Genomic DNA, 12,774 nt, shown 5'->3' with positions numbered 1-12,774 from the left:
ACCCCAACACCAATCCCACAAAGGTGGAAGAAGCATTATTATCTGTACTCCAGCTGCAACATTACATTCACCAACTGCATGCATTCCACCAATCCAAATCAGGGCTGAATATACAACCATCCCGTGGCTGCCATAATTCATAGTAAATTAAATGAAATTCAACAAACATTAACTGAACAGTCACGAGAGTTCCATGTACCCCATGCATTTTGCAAAGCCCATCAAGATGGGTAGAGCACAAGCTTTGCTATCTTGGGACATAACAATTTAATTAGGAAGATATAGGCCAGAATAACTCTGATATAAAGCACAATATGATAATGACTCTATGTAACACCAAGAACAATATAAAGTTTAGCAGGTGCAGGATAGGGACTGCTGGAGCTTAGCTTTAGCTCGAGCAGTGAGAAGGCTTCTGGGGACAGGCAGCATTTTAGCTGAGGCTTGATGGTGGAAGATAATCGGCTGTATAGTCCTGGGACATGGGAATGAGGCAAGGATGCGCTGGGAAAACAGTACTAGCTAAAGGATAGGAAGAGTGGAATATGCTTCCATTACAACAAAGTGAAAAAAGATGATGAAGAAAGGGAGGATGGCCCCAGATCAAGATTAAAAGATATGCTTCAAATCACCCAAAGTTTCGTTCATGGGTAAGAAACAGAAAGGAGTTGCTTCTGATGGAATGCTCCTCCTTCCATGATTACAAGTATATGGCCTTATTTTTTATTTAATGAAAATAAAATAGGATTTTTTAAGATGTGTAATTTGAAGGAGACATTTTATTACATTAGATTATGTGGTCAGTTTTTGAGGGGAGGAGTGGCACATGGATTTTTAAGTGCAATCAAGGAAAATGACGATGGTTGAGCTGCCTGGTTGGGGAACTTGGGAGCCAGCCTAACAGTAATATTGTCCTGGGACAGAAGTGAAACCTGGGAAGGGGGTACGAAAGGGAGAGGCCCAGAAGGGCACTGCTGGATGACCTCAACACCAACTAGAGCGGTTCAGTATCTTCATTTCTCCTCCATCTCTCAGTGCTGAGAATTTATTGCTCCAAATGCAAGATTAACATATTAATAAATACATTTCCTTTGAGCAAATTGAAGCATCCAAATATACCTCTGTTCTTGTCAGGGGAATCTCTCTAGCTCTTAGCTCATTTGCAGAACGGATGTAACACACAAACCTAAAGGTTCAGTGCCTCTTTCTATAAACCTGTCTCCTGGCTCAGCTATGAGCTCCGTCCATTCCTCTAGAGAATCCCATGAGAATCATCAAGAGAGTCATCACTGATCGACAAAGTATGAGCCGAGGTGCTTTTAAAACCTACCATTCTAACGCCGTTTTCAAAGGCCTGCCGGGTGAGTGGAGCCGGTCCATCCACGGTCTTGCCATCATCATCGGGGCCCCAGCTTGCACTGTAGATATGCACGTGCTGAGGATTGAAGCTAACCGATTTCGCTTCAACCATGTCCGTGACATCTCCATCCAGCATCCGAACCCCTTCCAGACAGAAGGGAATTAGCTTGAATAGAGGCTTCACTATATAACACCCAAACAGCCCAAGACATATTTCCAATTACGGCGATTTGGGGGCAAAGAATCAACTTTTTAATCAACACTTAAGTGAACATCTTCTCCCCAGCCCCCATGCAGACTCTTCCAAAGCTTTCCTGGAGAGAAAGTAAATTACGTCATACGGGAGAGAGCAAAACTTCTTTAAAATCTTTTTTATCCATTATTCTCTTTTTTAAAGTTTCCGCAATCTCTCCCTTCTCCTTCTCCCTGTATTCAGAGAGTACTTGACAGAGAGAGCCTCAAGCAATCCATCTTCCCTAAACTTCCCTTCATTAGGTAACTTGTGTTCATAATTGGTATTGAGCATTCTGACCTTAGCGGGCTCACAAAATTTGGAAAGCCGCCAAGTTAGGTTGGTCTAATTTCCTCCGTATTTAATATTATCTCCTAATCTGTAAGACTGATGTGAACTTAATACATTATTTCTTTGCCAAGTTATTTATAAGTCAAATAATAAATGAGAATGCTCTCTTTGCATGTCACACATCAAATCAGTCTCCAAGGGTTTTAACAATGTTCAGTCATTAATCTTCATTTAAGCATATTCCCGCCAGACAGACAGGAATTTATTATTAACCTTAATAGGGAAAAAATTGACACAGAGACCCCAAAATAAATTACATGTCAAATGTCAGGCTTTCTTCCCTTTTATTTTGGAGACTGAGAACAACAATAATACATCTAATTGTGAAGTAACCCTATCTCTCCTTCAGCTTAAGCTGAATAGCATCACTGAGATGCTGTATTATTTTACAATTATATCTTTACGGCCCATGTTTACTCCTTAGAAAAACCTTGCTCTCTAGTGGGATTTCAAGTTTTTATGGCTACCAGCCCATGGGGCTTAAATAATAAAACCACTAATCAGGCAGCTTTGATACTATGCGGTTTGAGGTGGGACTTTTGGTAGAAAATCAACATACTCTTGAAAAAAACTATACCTTCTTTGTGCTTTGAAAGAATGTTTAACTTTTAATTCTAAAATTTACAAACATAAAAGATAGAAGAAATGACAATGAGCACTGAGACAGACAAAACTTAACTGGTAACATTCTGCCATATTTCCAGCAGAACCTTTTTAAACTACGTGACAGATAGGTCTCTATACCCTTTAATATTTCCAAAAGAACAGTGGAAATCAACACTCAGGACACACTGAATTTCCTCAAAGTGCCCCTAAAGACACTGCACTTGATTATTATATCTCTTGACTGTCTTTTCCTCCAGACCTTTGGAATTTTAAAGGAGATGTATAGAACAGCTGATCTGGATCACAAGGGTTATAAATAAGTTACTTTAAAAATTATCAGATGGAAACTGTACTTAGAAGGCTTTTCAGCACTTTGTTTTGTGGGGGTAGAATGCCCAGCCTGATGCTCTTTGTATATACTGGGTCCTAAGCAGCCATTGGTTTGCTTTAAGTTGACATGAATATTCAAAATTCACCTGCATGGTTTTTACTGAAAACAAGATGAACTATTTCATATGCCTCCATTTTTACTTCTTGCTATTTCAAAGCAGAAAATGGAACTACAGTTGACCCTTGAACAACTCAGAGTTAGATGCACTAACCCTCCCCCCCCACCACCACGAAGTCAAAAATCCACGTAGAACTTTGACCCCCCAAACACGTAACTACTAATAGCCTACTATTGCTTGGAAGCCTTACCAATAACATAAGGAGTTGATGAACACATATTTTGTATGATATATGTATTACAGATTATATTCTTACCATAAAGTAAGTTAGAAAAAAGAAAAGGTTATTAAGAAAATCTTAGGGAGGAGATAGTCCATTTATAGTACTGTACTGTACGTACTGAAAAAAATATGTATATAAGCAGACACACACAGTTCAAACCTGTGCTGTTGAAGGATCAACTGTATTTTACCGGTACAAAGAAATAAACACTGGACTATATAACTGTCTGAAATAACCTAACTGGTAATTCTAAATGCCAACACGTAAGAGTATCTACACAATACCTGAGTGCAGTTTCTAGGTCATGCAACTGATGGAAGTCTAGGAAAAAAATGCCTGATGAAATCATATCTAGAGGGTAATACTCCTTTTCTGACCAAAAATTAACAAGAATTTTGCTTCCTCAAGTTTAAAGATGAAAGGTTGATTTTTCCTTATCTGACTGCAAGCCTTGATGCTTTGGGTCCGGATGGTTCAGTTTACAATTCAGAATGTTCTTGTTTTGGGGATGAGTGAGACATTGCCATACATTCATTTTCTTACTGAAGTCCTCTTTGGCTAGATCAGCAGCTTATCTGTGAGTTTGTTCCTTCAGTCCCTCAAGGTCAGTGAATGCTGGGTTAGCACAGGAGAATGAGGACCCGGACAAGGATGTGTGCTGGTCTATGTGAGGGACTGTGTGTGTCGTGTCTGGGACAGCAAGCAGGGCTGATTAGTGGCCACCATAGTCATTGGATTCTCTTGAGACTATCAGGGGTGTCCAGCACCCTTATCATTCTTCAGGGGAAATTTCTGTCTCCTTTCTTTAGCTCCTTCACGAACCTTCCCCTTTGACGCTCAGCAGATGTTGTCAGAGTAAAGCTAATTACTGGTTAACAAGCTGCCATACGCTAAGAATTCGGTGTGAAATAAAGGAGAGAGAGAGGTCAAATGCACTGAGCACTGACATTCGAGGTAGTGTCAGGAAACCTTTTCCTAGCACCGTTACTATACACCCCAAATATCATGTTACAAGACCTCTACATTTACTCTAGAAAGGATTGCTTTTTAAATTTTAGATCCAATTCTATTTACCACCTGGCAACAATACTGTAGGGAAAACAAAGATGTCAGTCTAGTTACCAGGAAGTTCATTCATCTGTGACACTGTTTAGGGGAACCCCCAGGGGACACCTTGGAACCACTAGGATCTATAGTGTCTCTTAGCATGTGTTCGCCCATTTGTGTGTGCCTGTGGCACCAGGCTAGAGCTAACGAAGATGATTACAAAGGGCAAAGAGTTTGCTTCTATTAACGCCCAGATGTTACATTCCCTTGGTTAGGTCCTCGTAGTAGGCATATGTATAGAGTTTGTGCATGTGTGTAATGTATATACCTAATCTGGGATTATTAACAATAACTCTATCGCTCTATTATGGGTCTACAAAAGGAGATTATACCATTTCCCATTTTAATTTCCATTAAAAAGGAACTTTTGGTAAAACATAAGGAAAAAGGAAAAAAAATGGATCTTCTGTTTTGGTACTAATTTCAGAATGTCTCTCTCCATAGAGATATTATGGGCTGGTGTTTAGATTATCAGTTCTTTCCGACCCAGGCAGCCATTGTATAGTTCGGCACAGATGTCAACGACCCCATCTTCATGACTGGACATGTTTTTCATGCCCGTTTTAAAGCAAGAAATGTCTGTGCTTGCACCCCTGTAGGGGTACTGCTTCAAAAGCCCTGAACTATATCTAATAACACACATGAAGATGGTCATTTTCGACAACAGTTGAACACTACTCTGCCAACACAGCCCTGTCTCGAGCTCAGAAAGGGTCGTCCATCCACCCAAGTCTGTTTCCCGTACCTCCGATCTTGGCATTGAAAGCAATTCCGACTGTGCAGTGAGAGTTGTTCGCTGCGGCTGCCACTTCTCCAGCACAGCGGGTCCCGTGCCTGCAGGGAGAACACACACACTTGCTCAAGTAAGATGCTCCGTTCTTCCCAACTCACATCGTCATCGCCTCCAGTCAGACTCCAAAGGGGGGAAGGCTGCAGCAAGCTGTGGAGGTTTCTGGAACTTCTACTTAAGGAGCCCTTAGCCTGCCCACTGCAAACTCTTAATTACACTCTGTTTTGGACTCTATGATTGATATATATATTTTTTATATCTTGCTTTCCCAACTAGAAAATCTCCTTGAAAGCTAAAATTGAATGGTATGTTTCTTTGCATTCTCTAAATTTCCATTGTCCAATATGGTAACCACCAGCCATCCGTGGCTACTGGGTACTTGAAATGCAGCTCATGTGACTTTATCTCAACTTTAATTTTAATTAAATTTAAGAACTGGTACTCAATTTAGTTATTACAAAAGTTAAGAATGTCAGTATAGGAGAATCTGCTTCTTAAACTGTAACTTAAATAGAGATCAAGTATCTCCAGTGAAATCTGTCATCTAAAATATGATGTGCTGTATATATACACTGGATTTCTAAGATTTTGTGTGAAAGAACAATGTGAAATATTCCACTAATATTTGTTCTATGTAAATGACATGAAATCTTTTATTTAATAAAATATATCATCAATATTTATTTCACCTGTGTCCACCTTTTTTTTTTTTTTTTTAAAAAAAGATTTTATTTATTTGACAGACAGAGGTATAGAGAGAGAGGGAACACAAGCAGAGGGAGTGGGAGAGGGAGAAGCAGGCTTCCCACTGAGCAGGGAGCCCGATGCGGGGTTCGATCCCATGACCCTGAGATCATGACCTGAACCAAAGGCGGACGCCTAACGACTGAGCCACCCAGGAGCCTCTGTTTCCACCTTTTTAAAAATGTGGCTACTAGAAAAGCAAATGCCTATTTCTGAAAAATATTCCTTTTATTTCTCATCACAGTGACTTCATTCCTCAGAAAAATCCTTTACTTGAAAGAACTTCTAAGATCATCCTATGCAAGGCGAGCAAAGAAGTTCCAAGTGCAAAGTACCATCTGTTTAGAAATGTGTTGACCTAACACTGTGTTGAGAAAAATCCTGAGGTCTGGCTGAGCCCAGGGAAAGGAGACTAGGGCTGATGGCTACCATCTGTCCTGGATGCAGAAGAGGACTATGACAACCACTACAGGTGTATTTGTCATTGCTAATGAAGCCCAAGGCTCACCCCCTTGCCCTCATTTTTAGAGATGAGGATGCTTAAGGAGGCTCTGAGATGTAAAGAGATAGGGTGAAGTCAGCCTGACAGTGACTAAGACTTGGGTCCCCCAAGTTCTATGTCATTACTTTTATTTAACAGCATAGACCACGCTCATCATGGGCTATGACTACCATCTATGCAAATGTAAACAAGTTACTACTTACAAAGGATACATACACACGCAAGTTTCTACAACAGAGATAAATCCTGCTCCGTGCACTTAGTAATGTCATGCATATCTTCCTATGTAAGTATTAGCCTATATGTCATTTAAAAGCTTACTATTACCTCCCGTCATCTTTTAAATGGCATCTTCCCCCACACCCCCACCCCATAATCTCTCTCACAAGTCCTCGATTTCTGGAAATTTACCCAGTTTTTCCACTGAGAGTAACAAGGCTATGAAAAACAATCTTGAGCATTTATATACTTTTATACCTTGAGATAAATTCCTACAAGTGGAATGACTGGATCAAAGAGCACAGAATATATTGCCAAATTGTCAACGGAAGATTAAAGTAATAAAACTAAACTTCAAAAAACCCCTGCAAGATGGATAAATATTATTATTACAAAACATATTTTTGTGCATGACAAAAAAAAAGACCATAAGCCAACTCGAATGACAATATGAAGAATGGAGAAAATATATGAACAGACCCGTGTCTATAAACCCCTATGTATGAGTTTTTCAATCTTTTCATCCTTGCCAATCTGACATGAAAAATGTTATCTCATTGTTGCTTCCCTTTTTATCCCCTTAGATTACATTTGATGTTGTCCATCTTTTCAAATATTTATTACCTATTTCTATTTCTTGTTTTGTGAATAACATTTTCATGCCTTTTGCCCAAATTTCTTCTTGCTTTTCCATCATACCTGTTGCATATACATTTCCACATGTGTTCTTTGGAACACAGCAATCTTATTTATGGCAATTTTAGGTTGTTCTACCCAGTAATTAATTTTGATGCATTCATAATTATCTTCCCCTTCTGATATTTAGTCATACCACTTTAATCATCAGAAAAATGATCCACTTTTAAAAGAAAAAAAGATTTCTTTCGTAAAATACAAGCTGAACTACTCATTTTACCCCTGAGCCCAGCAAGTATTTACTATGATTCTTCATTAGTCTCTGATTGCGTATTACTTCATGGTGTAAGTTACTTTTTTCCTCAAATGTCAAATTCCCTTTATGAGTCCATTGTTCTTATACTTCATTCTATCTATTATTAATTAAGGCAAGTGCTACAGGAGCATAAGGATCTGATTTTAATTCTCCAATTGTTATTTATGAGTCCATTATGACAAGTTTGTTCATTGTATTGTGGATTTGATAACGTTTTCTGTGGTTCTGTCAATTTTTATTTTATTTAGAATGGAATTATTAAATATTCCTAATGAAGCTATTTATGAATATGCAATAAAACTCTGGGATTCCTGTAGTAAAAAAAAAAAATTAAAGATACCAGGCTAATAATTAAATTGTATAACTTTTTCCCCCTTTACTATCAAACATTGTGTTCATATCAGTTATATCTCTTACAAACATGATTACTTTTTCTGAAGCTAGGCTATCTTTGTCTTTAACTCAAGAATAAGTCCATTTACAGAGACTAGATCCCATTGTAACATGATATATCTATGTTCATTTCTGTATTTTTCTCCCTGTATGAGTATGGTTGTCATACATTCTATCAGCTAATGCTTACTATAGCTATTTGCTCAAGGACACCCAACATCACAAAGTCTAAAAGTCATCAATACTTTTTTCAGTTTTTCCCAAACAATACAGACTAGAATATTTTTATTTATTTTTTAAAAGATTTTATTAATTTATCTGTCAGAGAGAGAGCACAAACAGGGCGAGAAGCAGGCAGAGGGAGAAGCAGACTCCCAGCTGAGCAAGGAGCCTGATGCAAGGCTCGATCCCAGGACCCTGGGGTCATGACCTGAGCCAAAGGCAGATGGCTAACTGACTGAACCACGCAGGCGTCCCAGACACTAGAATGTTTTAACTGTGATTATTCATCTTTTAATACATGAAATCCCTGTGATTATAGTTATACATTGGATATTTTTGGAAATATCATTAGTGTCACTATTTTGAATAATCAATGTTTGTTTTGATATAAAAATATTCTTTGCTCTATTTGTTCTTATAGTTCTTAACTCCTTCTAGGATCATGGATTTTTTTTCTGAAGAACATTCTAATAAATGTGTCCATCAGAGAGTCTTTTGGTAGCCTCAGAAAATGGCTTTATTTTACTGTTGTTCTTGAAAAATAATTTCACTGGGAATAGAATTCTAGACGAACAGCTCTTCAAGGATGCCATTCCACGGTCTTCAAGTTTCCATTGTTTCTGGTAAGAAATCTGCCATCTTGCCATTCTAGTTCTCTCTGGACACTTTTCAGATCTTCTCTTTGTCTTTTCTACTCTGCAGGTTCATTAAGATGTTGTATGTTTGGATTTTTAAAAATTCTTTCTTGGAATTCCTAGACCTGTGATTTAATGCTTAAATCATCGTAAGTTTTAGCTTGTACCTTTGAAAGCTACCTTAATCTTTCAATTTCACCTTCAGATTTCCCATATCCTTCTCTCCCTAGGCTGCTCTCCATGTAATCTGCTCAGTTCTATATTTTACTTGTCTTCAGCCACGCCTAACCTGCTCTTAGCCCATTCATTGCATTACTCCTGCCGAGCATTATGTTTTATTTACTTATTTTTTTTTGAAGTTCTTTTTCAAACCCACCTGGTTAATTTGAATAGTTTATTTATTTAAAAATACTGTTCAATTATATGTATTGGAACATATTTGATATATATATATTTCTTGATATATATGAATTATATGTAATAATTCTCAAACATGTCAATCTAATTCTGCTCTTTTTGCTGCTGGATTGTTTATATTGTGATATTTTCCCTGTGTGGTGGGTAAATGTCCACTTAGGAGGTCATGTTGTTTGGGCTTTTATCTTTGTGAATTCTTTGAAGCTGGAGTGGACGATGCATCAAGGGTTCTGTTTTATGCAAGTCTTTTCTCACCTCACCGCCATCCCTGTGCTTTTAAAAATCCAGCTCCAGGCTGGCTGGGTTTGACTGATCACTCTGGAAAATTCGTACTGTCCACTTATTGCCTACCTCATTTATAGACCTGAACTTTCACAGAGAAATACTGTGTCCCATTAGCTCAACCATGCACTAAAAAATTCTTTAATATTTTCCCAAGAGCTTTAGATGTACTACAGTAGGAGAGATTTAATTAAATATCTTTTCTACCATAGTATTTTTAAAATGTAAGAATTAACTTGGCTCTGTATTCCTAAAATGCAATAAAACCCTGCACATATTATGTGCATCATTAATGTAAGGCGGATTCTCCTAAGTGATGAAAAGAGGGACTATTTCCTTATAAAAACATTTCTTGCAAAGATTTCTGTATATTGCTGTATATCACGAGCAATGATGAACCGTTTTTGGGAAACAGGGAAGTTATCACTCTACTGCTGATGCATATATTTTAAATATCACTTAAATAATATACTGTAACATGCTGTAATTGAGGGTCCAAATTGCTAGCTCAACTACATTTAAACAGTCCCCTCTCTTCAGATGACAATGATCATTACTCCGAGTAAAGTACTAGTCATCTTTTTATTTTTGTATCTTAGTTGGATTCAATCCTTTGATGGATTTAAAATAGATCATAGAACAATGGATATCATCATGACCTGTTCAAGTATATGAACAAGATTCAATTTCTTCCTTCTCTTAAAGAACAAGGGTGGTCAGCATTATGAACAAGATTCAATTTCTTCCTTCTCTTAAAGAACAAGGGTGGTCAGCATTAAGTATATTTGTGATGTCAGTTAATTATAAAAGTCACAAAATAGACAAAAGTCTTTGTTTCAGATGTATTTTTCTTCAGAGAAAACAGAGGATGAGCATTTAGAATATTTTCAGTATAAGGAGAACCATTGCAGTAGATTTTAGTACAGAAAGCAATATGCTCAATATATTACATTCTGACCTACATGCACCTAAGTATGAATTTACTAGCCACCTTCCACGTAACACCCCTTGGAAAAAGCTTCTTTGTATATGTTCATGCTACTGCTAAGACACATTCTTTTCTGAGACCCCAGAAGATAACCCAATGATATAAATTATAATGGTTAGACCAGTGGCAAAATAAATTGGACATCATCTAAAATAAAGTAGATGTAGACAAACTAGGAAGTAAAAAAATGCATCATTTCTTCTCCAGCTCTCTTAGGCATATTGTCATTGCACCCTAGTAAGTGCAAAATGTTCTATCATATAATTTTTACTCGAATAAACCATTGTGGCTCTTAAAGAGCATCTTGACTGAGTGATCATGACAGTCTTTGTTGTACCATTCCAAGTTTTCTCATCTACTACATGATCTGCTCCCAATAATAAACCATTGAAATTAAAGATCTCCAGAAGTTTTACCTGGGGTGACTGAAAACAAGGAAAATGAGATCCGAGAGTGGCTGCTAATTCGTTTCCATGATTTTGTGAACCCATACAAGCGAAGTGAAGTGAGTACAAAATATGAATTCATAGTTGACCACAAAATACTGCCTTCGTGTATTCTCCTGCTTTCTCCTAGCCCCAGAGTCACGTTGCTTTGTGAACTTTGTTTCTTCCATGTGCATTAGTGGGGAGGAAAATATTAACTTACTTGAGCTTTACCGTAGATGTGAAGATGCAAGTGAGCTCTGGAATGAATCTGAGACATCAGGACACGTGGCAAAAGGTCTACCCCCACGGTTGCCACCGCATGGCTCGCAAGTCAAAATTACACTTGTCTGAATCAAACAATGACAAGTTGGAGAAAAACTACTTTCTATTTCATTTCTTTCTTGAAACAAACATCTTCAGCTGTTCATGGATTCAGTCTACCCCCTCATTGAATAGAAATTCCCTTTTGATATCTGGTGTGCCCATTCTCTTTGGCGTATTTTGGTTTTGTTTAAATTGGAGTGAAAACTTTCCACTTCAAAAGCTCCCTTAGAAAGGGAGAGCAAGAAATAATGATGTATTTGATGTGTTCTCCAAACTATCACTTCGAGCTATCAAACACTATTTGGTGTGTTCTCCAAACTATCACTGATGTTTCTGACTGCTCACATAGTTCTTGATAATATTCCCACCTTGTGTTTACATCACGCCATCCATTTCTCTAAGTATTTTAACCTCAACTGATTCTCACCTCAACCCTCTGAAGCAAAACGGGTATCACTTCTCTAGTTTGACAAATGAGAAAATTCCATCAGTCAGATGGTGACTGGAAGGTATAAAAAGTGGCAGTGCAAAGACTAGATCCCACTCTCCTGAATCCTTATGTGAGGTCTTTTCACGGTTCCAGCAAAAGTCACAGGGGCCCATGTCCTTGCCTTTGAACGGCTGCCAAGATTTCATGACTTCTTTGCTGGCTACCCTACTTATTCCATGTGGTAGCGGCGACTTTATTCCTTCATTACTATTGATGACAGGATATTTGACAGTATGTTTTATAGAATCTCTCTAATAAATTATTCAGCTTGAGTGAGAAGGAGGAAATGCTGGGAATCTTAAAAATGAAAATTTAAGAAGAATGGAAAAGAGCTGAAAACAGATTATTGCCCTGTCTTAAAGCAAAAAGCTTTACGAAAGCTCATGAAACGTTAGGGGGGAAAAAAGGTAAACTGAAACTTTTAAAAAGTAAAAAAGAAATCACCCATTCCACTTTTCGGTGATGAGTTTTGTGAGACAATTAAGATACTAGCTTCTGAAGTAACTGCAATTATACACAGTCCCTGAGGCTTCCATAATATTACCTTTTTTTTTTTTTCTGGTTATACAAGGAAGGAATGCAGAAAAACTCATTCAAAATAACCGCTAAGGACTGAATGTGCCCATCCTCACCCTCCACTCATATGCTGAAACCCTAATCCCAGTGTGATGGTATCTGGGGCTGGGGCCTTGGGGGGAGGCTAGTAGTTCACACAGGTGGAGGCCTCATGATGGGATTAGAAACAGCAGAGAACATGCTTCCTTTCTTTCCGTCATGTGTGGATACATTAAGAAGGCAGCTTTCTGCAAGCCAGGAAGAGAACCCTCCCTGGGAACTGAATCTTGGACTTTCCAGCCTCCAGAACTGTGAAAAATAAGTATTTATTGTTTAAGCCACCCCCTCTTTGGGACTCCATTATAGCAGCCTCAACTAAGACAATAACAAATAGCTATATAAAATAAGATATTCAGAGACACTCTGATCGCCTAATATTGAAAGAA

At 38.0% G+C, this 12,774-nt stretch overlaps 1 protein-coding gene across 3 annotated transcripts in view; it reads right to left on the bottom strand.

Moving 5' to 3' along the window:
- Positions 1 to 12,774, bottom strand: part of PCSK5 (proprotein convertase subtilisin/kexin type 5) — a 456,955-nt gene that overhangs the window by 290,072 nt on the left and 154,109 nt on the right. For all 3 annotated transcript variants that reach the window (XM_032427639.1, XM_032427640.1, XM_032427641.1), the window contains exons 6-7: positions 5,133 to 5,221; positions 1,331 to 1,503 (exon numbers count right to left, since the gene is read on the bottom strand). In XM_032427639.1, the coding sequence (XP_032283530.1) occupies positions 1,331 to 1,503; positions 5,133 to 5,221 (262 nt within the window). The remainder of the gene's footprint in view (positions 1 to 1,330; positions 1,504 to 5,132; positions 5,222 to 12,774) is intronic.

Source organism: Phoca vitulina, unplaced genomic scaffold, assembly GCF_004348235.1.
Source record: "Phoca vitulina isolate PV1807 unplaced genomic scaffold, GSC_HSeal_1.0 scaffold37, whole genome shotgun sequence".
Lineage (NCBI taxonomy): Eukaryota > Metazoa > Chordata > Mammalia > Carnivora > Phocidae > Phoca > Phoca vitulina.
The sequence above is the reverse complement of the archived record's forward strand: the minus strand, read 5'-3'. Positions and strand labels throughout refer to the sequence as shown.